This window comes from Brienomyrus brachyistius, chromosome 14, assembly GCF_023856365.1.
Source record: "Brienomyrus brachyistius isolate T26 chromosome 14, BBRACH_0.4, whole genome shotgun sequence".
In the NCBI taxonomy this organism is placed as follows: domain Eukaryota; kingdom Metazoa; phylum Chordata; class Actinopteri; order Osteoglossiformes; family Mormyridae; genus Brienomyrus; species Brienomyrus brachyistius.
The window spans coordinates 22,018,657-22,026,852 of record NC_064546.1 but is presented as its reverse complement, the minus strand read 5'-3'; the positions used below and the strand labels follow the sequence as shown (position 1 = coordinate 22,026,852).

Sequence of the window (8,196 nt, the reverse complement as noted above, 5' to 3'; positions counted from 1 at the left end):
TCTGAAAAATGCATATCTGTGTTAGTTTATGGAGCGACTGTACAGTACAGTGGTGTCCATAAACTAAATGGCCACAGCCAAGGCTGGCGGACGGTCTCGCATTCTGCATTGGGCCGCTTTGGGACCTGTGTGGGACCTGTAGATCTAGGTGTTCATTCCCTGCGTATTCATTGGTGGACACCAGTCAGAGCAGACAATGTGTTCCTACAAGTTCCATATTGCAGCTGTATTTTTTTTTATCAAGAAGAGGGAGATCTAACCCTTTGGAATGAAATGTACAAAAGGGAAAACGTAAAAATACAGAACATATATATACCCCAGTCACGCTGTGCAGTCGCCTGGTCGGCTTTGCCCATATTTGCTTGTCGATGAGCAGACCAGAAGCTGAACTCCAAATTTGGCAGACTAAGAGGGTCCACACACTGCACTTGAACATCCTTCTAGGACTTCTTACTATTCAGTAACACTCAGCTATAATCAGAGAGACCTACTTGAGTAACAAAGGAAAGAACCCTAAAAATAGAAACTTATAAGCAGATGAATGGGCTCCCCTGATTTGGCGGTTTCTGGGTTTGTTGCGCCCTGCTGCTCTTCAGCGTGCGGCACAGGCCCGCTGGATCAAAGCCGTGGTGCACTGTAAGCCATGCATCCTCCATTTTTAAAAGGATTCTTTCTCCTGAGATCTCCCATTGGCTGTTGCCATGATACCTGCCTCCTGACAACTCTTATCGTGATGTCATAAGGCAAAGAAAAGGCATCTCTGATGGATGAACAGGAATCCCACTGTCAGATATTACTCCTACATGCACCAGCCTTGCATCATGCTCGCAAGCATAACAGAAGAGGAGTCTGAATCATTTTATGAGGAATATGCATGTTCTTCTAGGCTGAGACCAACAGCCAGCCTGCCTCTCACGCTTTACATTTCGTGGTGCCACAGGGGTCTCCAGCGCAGAAACCACCTCAGCAAAGCCACTTCACATCAGTGCAGGGAGCTCATCTCTTCAGCCTGAGAGTGGACGACGTCACATTAGATATTCAGCAGTTCAGGTGTGATGAAATGAGTTCTTTCTGTTGACCCCCCCCCCTCCCCCACCACCGGGGACAGAGCATCATATTTGACGGTGTATGGAGCCCCCTCCCTCCCCCAAACCTGTCACATCGTCTCTTCACTGGAGTAGGCCGATGGCCCTGCTCTGACTTCCCCGAGGAGCTGTCCGAGGTCTGTGTGCTGCCCGTTAGCAGCCGTGACTGACGGTACCATTCAGCTCATAGTGAAGACAGCCGGCTTTTCACTACCATAATCAGACCGGTGACATCAATGTGTTTTGCCAATGGATCCATCCACACACAGAGGCTTTATGGATTGTGTGTTACGCGACTGTGGGCTTGGCTTGGCACCCCTGTAAACCCCCCAGCCAAGGTCACTGCGGGCTCAGGCTTCCAAAACAGTCAGCATCAGCTCTGACCCCCCCTCTCCAGTATATACAGGCCGACAATGCGACGCTGTAAGGATGCTGTCAGGGAATGGCACCGGGGGGCTGACCAGAATGGATTCTACATTTTATCTTCTTGAATATCAGATCTTCTCTGTCATTTTTTCCGTTTATCCAGTTCTCCCAGCTCCCGGGACACACGTCACACTGGTTTGATTATGTGCCATAATAGCTTTGGGTCTTCAGGGGATTTAAATATGTCTTGAAATGTGTCTTCGATTACAGTGACAGCGTCTTAGTGTCACCTTTGTGCGCATATTTATAGGAGAAACAAGCTGACACTGTGACACAGATGAACTCTCCACAGAGACGCCCCGCATCTAAAATAAGGAGCGGCTGGCGTTCCTGCGGAGGTAAAGAGTGGTGAAGTGGGCCAAGGACTCGTGTGGTATAGCTTCAGCACCGGGGAGAGGCCTGGCTCAGCAGGGACCTGTACGCAATGAGGCTAACTAGAAACGAAGTCACTGCAAACCAGTGAAGACGGGTGTGGAACAGGTGTCGTCATGGAGACGGGGGGGGGGGGGGGGCGCTTGGGGCACAGGCATCAGTATGGGTGCGCTCTGTTCAGAGAGACCCAACTGGAAACCCCAGTGTGATCTGCGTGTGGAGTCGCTGGGATCCAGCCACTCGCAAGGGATCTATAGTCGCTCGATAGATCAGCTCTGATGGAGCAAAATATTCCACAGCGGCTCAGTGATTTTTTTTTTTTTCCGCTTATTATGCCGGCAGGATAGTGATTTTTCCAGCTCACTTTTACTGTAGCAGCTTACAAGGCAGCAGCAGCATAATTCAGGATCATTATAAATGAAACCTGTTGCCCTAATAACATTTCAATATAAAAAACTGGAAGCGATTAATCGTCGTATGCTATTAAATGACAATACTGCCCCCTTGTGTGTATAGCGGGAAGTGACTGTCAGGATTTGGTAGTTTTTTTTATGAAAAGACAAATGCTGCAGAAGATAAAACCGGTCACTTCTGCCTGTACGTAGCACTTGCTATGAGCATCAAAATCATAAAAATAAGGTTTGCAGAGATGAAGTTAATGAAATGAGATGATTCCGGGGGGGGAATTTTCAGCAAGATATAGTAAGAAATTATGTGACGGGACCCCGATTCTCAAACAGAACCATTATGCCACATGTTAGAACCTTCGCTTATTTCATACAGAGGTTCCACATCACCAGTTGGCGGCTTAGAAATGAGGAGCCTGCATCTCACCCCTGCTGACAGCAGAGTCCCGGGCCGAGGGTTACAGTCTGACCTGTGCATTTCCGTACCCCTGACTGCAGACCGTCCTCTGGACTAGCTTAGCGGCAGCGGGATGCTGTACATGTACACGGGACAGACATGCCCACCCTGGGAGGTGTTGGTTACCTCACCTGTTGCTTCTCTTGGGCTGGGGTGGGAGATCAGTGCTCAGCGCAGTACTTCCCACCTCTGTCCTGTGTGTGTGAGGTTTGCATGTTTTCGGTGTTGTGCAGGTCTCCTCCACGCACTCTCCTGCAGTCCACAGACGCGCAAATAGGCTAAGTGGCGTCTCTGAATAACCTGTAGGGTTTGGCTGCATGCAGCTTGGCATGCATGGCTCCCCCCCCGGCCTGGGCGAGCCCTTACTGCCTGCCTTTTGCGCCAGGCACAAGCTGGGAGAACACGGCACCATTCCTGCATGAGCAGCTCCATCTCAACCCTCGAGTCATGAAGAGGCCATATAGCTGAGGAAAAGAAAACGCTAAACATTTGGACCATTTTTTATTGCCATTTAAATGCAAGATCTAAAGGGACCAATGTACATTCTAACTAACCAAGCATAGGCCTACCACTCACTGCAAAGTGGGGAGCCAACCAGCAGCGAGGGGTGAGACCCCCCCTGAAAACATGCCACATTTCCCCAAGCCAGAGAACATCACAGTCAAAGGCAAAGCAGGACGAGCAGGGGGCGCACACACACACACACACGGGCACACACACACACACACACACACAGCCTGCCCCCCCAGGACTACTCACAGAAGCATGGGGATGCAGTGCCACAGGAACACTGCCCCCCCTCCCAAAAGGAACACTGATGACAGTCACAGGAAACAGATAGGAAAGCACATCATTGCCCACCCAAGGAGCAGTCAAACTAGCAAACGCATTTCTTAAGAAATAAACGGCTAACTACTCACTCAATGCATTAACAGTAATAATTACAATAACTACAGTACTAGGCAAACATGTCATATAGACCAGCTCAGAACTAATTGGCCCCATCAGGGAGCAGCACTGGTCCTAAATGAAAAGGCGGGACTAGAGTGGGGGCGACCAGATGGTGAAGCGTGATTGGCTGACAAGCAGCTCAGGGCTGGGTGGCTTGGCGGTTGCCAGGTCAGCCGAGCTGAGGGGGGGATTCCAGGCTACAGGGAGCGGTGAGCATGGAGATGCTTGTTTACCGCACCGCAAATCAAGTGATACAAGCTACAGAAAGAAAAAGGCAGCGTTAAGTAAGGCGTTAACTGGGAGTTAGGAGGCAGAGAAATGTCACTATGCACCATACTCACACATACCCCTGTTCAAGCACCAACACACAGCACTGGAGGGCACTTTCCTCAACATCAGAGTAACAGTAATCCATGAAGATAAAAAGTGCAGGCACACATATAGGTGATGCCGGCTTCGCTCCCAGGTACACCTGGGCAGCGCCGTTACCACAGGCCAGGGGCGCCAGGCCCAGCTCACGTCTTCCCTGTAACAGACGGGTGTCCCTGGAGACTCGCACACAGTTAACATTTAGTCATAGTCCCAGACATCTAGGAAAAAAATCAAATACATGGAGAAGAAAAAAAATCTTCACCCCCCCATCTCATATTGAGTCGAGAAAGATATGAGCACAAGCATCCTTTCACTGACGACACTCGCGAAGTTACAGCCCATTGTTGGTACACAAGCATCCTGGAACTGTCCTCCGTGGCGGCCATTTTTGTTCTCATTCGACACGTGTGTTGTAAATGCAGAAACCAGAGACACACATGCTAATCCAAGGCAGGTGGGGGGTTAGGGTGTAGCAGGGCGAATCGGAACGTGGTCAAGTCCGCCCAGTGCTCAGCTCTTCTGGGAGTTGTGGTCTGCGGTCGCTGTACGCCCAGCCACACTGGAGAGGAACATGGAGGACTGCAGCCTCAAGCAAGACTCAGAGGCTGGTAATGGTGTAAAGATGGCGGAGGGCCCCAGCATGGCGGGCATCAGTGGGGCTCTTCAGGGAGTCGCCATGGGAACGTGGTCCGCAGAAACAAACCTAGCAACGGAGGGAAAACATAACTAAGAGCAGAGAGAATCCCAAGAGAAACCAGAGAACAATCAGGCCAGGGAGGAGCACATACACAGACAGCCCGTCTCCGCACGGGGGGAAGTTCAGTCTGATGGTGGGAGTGTATTAATGCTAACTGTGTCAGTCAGGCCTCTACTGGAGCAGAGCCCAGACAAGGTACTAGAAGAAACTGCGCATCTTATTGCACATCTGGCCATCTTACTTAGGGGAGGAGTGTAGTCCAGGGGGTGGGGGGGCATGTAGCAGAGGAGCTACTTCTTTCCGGTCAGGTCCTCATCCTTCAAGGTGAACTTCTTCCTCAGCACCTCCGAGATGAGGGAGGCAGAGTCCTCCTCCCTTAGGGAGGTGCAGCCACGGATGTACCTGAGCAGAAACCAGGAGGACAAAGGTGTGAGGCGAACTGGGGGGGGCAGGGCTGTGGCTACTGACCTTTATACTGTTCTATTATTCATAGTGAAATCGTCTTATTCTGGCATTTGGACTATTGCACGACGTTTCATCGTGCAGTAAAGCTCATCAGAACATACGCCTGCTGCGACAGGATAGGAGGACGGCACGGATGGGCCAACAGGGCAGTAAGGCTCACCTCTCTTTGCTCATCTTCATACGGTTCATGTCCTTCAGCATGTCCATGACGTCGGCGAAGCTGGTGGACTTGGACAGCGACACCGTGTCCTCCTCTTGCTCCCGAAAGTCCATGGCTGGCCGGTCCAAGTCGAAAGTGGCCGAGGCGGTCATGGAGACAGGAGGGAGGGGGTCGGGTGCCAGCTCTGACACCTCCCCATCCTCTTCGTCTTCTTCCTCCTCTTCCTCCTCAGTGACGTCACTGATGACGAACGAGGCCGCAGTTGGCTGATAAGGGGCAGCCTCAAAGGCAGCCATTGAAAAGCTCATGCTGGTGTCATCCGGGGACAGGAGCTCGGGGGTAAACTCACTGGAACCTGGGCCTGAAACCCAGAACAAAATAATGAAGGATTAAGGAACACAGCTTAATTCCTATTTTACTCATTTTAACCAGTGGCCAGGACACCTAAAATCAAATCAATTACTCAAGAAATCAAGAGTGGACCAATAAACTTTAGACCAGGGCTGGCCAATCATATGTGAAAAGGGCCGGTGTGTATGCAGGCTAACCTTCAGGCCAGCTGTTCAAACCCAGGTGTGAGGACTCTTCAGCCAATCAGTCCTCTAATCAGTAACCTAATTAGGGAATCGCAGCGAAAACCCACACAAACAACGGCCCTTTCTGGATAAGACTGGCCACCCCGATTCAGACTCTCAGTGAACACAAAGGCCCTCAGAAATACAGTACCCAATCAAGTCCTTCCTCAGGAAGCCAGCTGACAGGGGCATCAGTGTGAACTCCCACCCACTCGCCCTGCCCTGCTGCCCCACCTGATTCCGCCGCCACGATCTTGGCGATCTGTGCCCGTAGGCGGCTCAGCTCGTCCTGCAGGGCTGTCGTCCGGTTCAGCGCCGTCACGCCCGGCTTCTTCAAACCCTCCACCTTCTTTCCCTCACGCCGGAAGTTGGGCACGGAGGAGTTCCTGTGCAGCACCAGCAGGGGGGTGGGGCGCCACTCGTGCCTCAGGGGGCGTGAATCACTCCTGGGGGTGGGAACAGGAGGGCAAGCGCACATCTTAAAACATCATGTGGAGGATTCGATGCTGTGGGTCCCAGCCTGTACCCTCACTGGAAAGGTCTCTCACCGCACTCTTGCATATGTCTCCTCCTCATCTGCAGCGATCCAAGCGATGTCGGCCAGCGTGGGCACCATGGGACCATCGGTGTGGCGCAGTGGGGGGAGCCCTGGAAGAACCTGCCAAGGAGAGCAAAAAGTGGGGGACCTTTAGGCATTGTATGGGCCAGTTTCTCCTTAAAACTGTTTTGGGCATTTCATCAGGACAGTCCTTATCAAAAGGCTTGCTTTTTGACACTGGAAAATGAGATGCAATTTCCTGGAATTAAAATTGCAAAGATTGGAAAAGGGATGCGGGAAGAATTTGGAAGCCAAAAGAGAAGGGATGAAGTAGCTACCTGAAAACAAGCGCGGGGGCACGGCTTAAGGGGCAAGGTGGAGCCGATCCTCCTGACGACGCTGCGAGTCGATCCGTGCGGTTTATTCTGCCAAATGGGAATGACCTGCGGAAGAACGAGGCGCGTCTAGCAGCTATACAGAAAGATCCGCGTTAGCAGCTGAACATGCGATCCCGCTTACGGTATCGGTCTCCATCCTGCCGAGCTCCTCAGCCGACGTCCTTCGGCTCTGTCGGACGTGCTCCTTAGGTTAGACAGCGACCAGCATCTAAAACCAGAAAGGAGACGGTACAGGACAGCTAAGAAAGTAGCAGAAAGAAAAAGCCTCCCCATCGTTTGTGTTTTCACCTGTAATTGTCCAGGACACTGTCCTGATCAAGTGGGTCGTCAGTCACCTTATATGTTACCCTCAATACGTAGTCGGATATATTTCTGCTGCACCTCAGCTCGGTTTCCCCAATTTGCTCATAAAGTATACGATTCAATTATACTATAAAAATCACAACGTCATCATTCTGCAAAGTGATTAGGCAATGTTTGCTTGTATCGCCGTTCTTTAGATTTATTCGTCAGATATATCATCCACATGACTCTATTCCTTATCGTTCATTTAAAACTTTAAACAAGGAAACGCTTCGTTTTTGATTTCGCAGTTGATTATTCTATCGAAAACCGTTAATCGGCTCTATACGGTCACGTCACTTAAGCAGTGGTTTGATACCTCCTGGAAAGAGCGATCAAGCCCTATTGCAGGAACAGTCCGGCCGAAGACGAGATGTCCCTCGACCATAAACCCCACGATCTCCCAGCACTTCAGATGACCCCAGGGATGCCGTCGATCAATCGTACCGCATAAAACGACACAAACAAATAGTTCGGCGGTGGCAAAGAGAAAGGCTGTCGCCGAACTTACAGCTGTAACGATACAAAGCGTTCGTGAGTTCACTAGCTCTAGGGTTAAATTTGAATCAGGCGATCTGCATTTCTGTCCTGGAGCTGTTTTTACCTTTGTAATACAGGCGCTTTCACTAGGCCCTGGAATGAAAAACACTCACTGTACATTCTCACGTCTGATTGGACAGTCTTCGGCACTTTCGGGCTAACAGCCAATGGCGTTTGGGCAGTAGCGGGCGCAGCAAAGCATTTAAAAATGCAGAAGATAGAGCGGCTATGAGTGCCGCGCTCGTGCTAAGCAGGAGCTCACAATTGTTATACTGCCCCTACTGGCGGCGCAGTACTAGGCGTGCTTCCCTGTTACGAGGTGATGTACTTTTTTGGCTAGTCCTGGGCTGCAGCATCTTTGCGGAATTATCGATTTAAACATTGCTGGGTATAAAAACTCTTTAAAAATGT

The 8,196-nt window shown here is 50.8% G+C and overlaps 1 protein-coding gene across 4 annotated transcripts; it reads right to left on the bottom strand.

Annotated features, from left to right (window-relative positions):
- Positions 1-3,231: 3,231 nt before the first annotated feature.
- Positions 3,232-8,076, bottom strand: mtfr1l (mitochondrial fission regulator 1-like). Of its 4 annotated transcripts, none has more exons than XM_048973823.1 (9): positions 7,850-8,076; positions 7,565-7,758; positions 7,025-7,111; positions 6,844-6,948; positions 6,516-6,625; positions 6,202-6,413; positions 5,393-5,753; positions 5,009-5,169; positions 3,232-4,773 (listed from the first exon to the last, which is right to left on the bottom strand). In XM_048973823.1, the coding sequence occupies exons 3-8, from the start codon at positions 7,037-7,039 to the stop codon at positions 5,058-5,060; spliced, it is 915 nt and encodes a 304-aa protein (XP_048829780.1). In that variant the 5' UTR covers positions 7,040-7,111; positions 7,565-7,758; positions 7,850-8,076; the 3' UTR covers positions 3,232-4,773; positions 5,009-5,057. The 4 variants fall into 4 exon arrangements, with proteins under 4 accessions (XP_048829780.1, XP_048829781.1, XP_048829779.1 ...); XM_048973824.1 differs by having other exon boundaries at positions 7,565-7,654; XM_048973822.1 differs by having other exon boundaries at positions 7,757-8,076.
- Between the last annotated feature and the right edge of the window lie 120 nt (positions 8,077-8,196).

What these genes read in the sequence shown, in the direction of transcription:
- mtfr1l (XM_048973822.1), bottom strand. An exon ending in GCCCCCGCGCTTGTTTTCAG is followed by an intron (nt 6,626 to 6,843) that starts GTAGCTACTTCA and finishes TCTCCTTGGCAG; the next exon opens with GTTCTTCCAGGGCTCCCCCC. An exon ending in GATCGTGGCGGCGGAATCAG is followed by an intron (nt 5,754 to 6,201) that starts GTGGGGCAGCAG and finishes TCTGGGTTTCAG; the next exon opens with GCCCAGGTTCCAGTGAGTTT.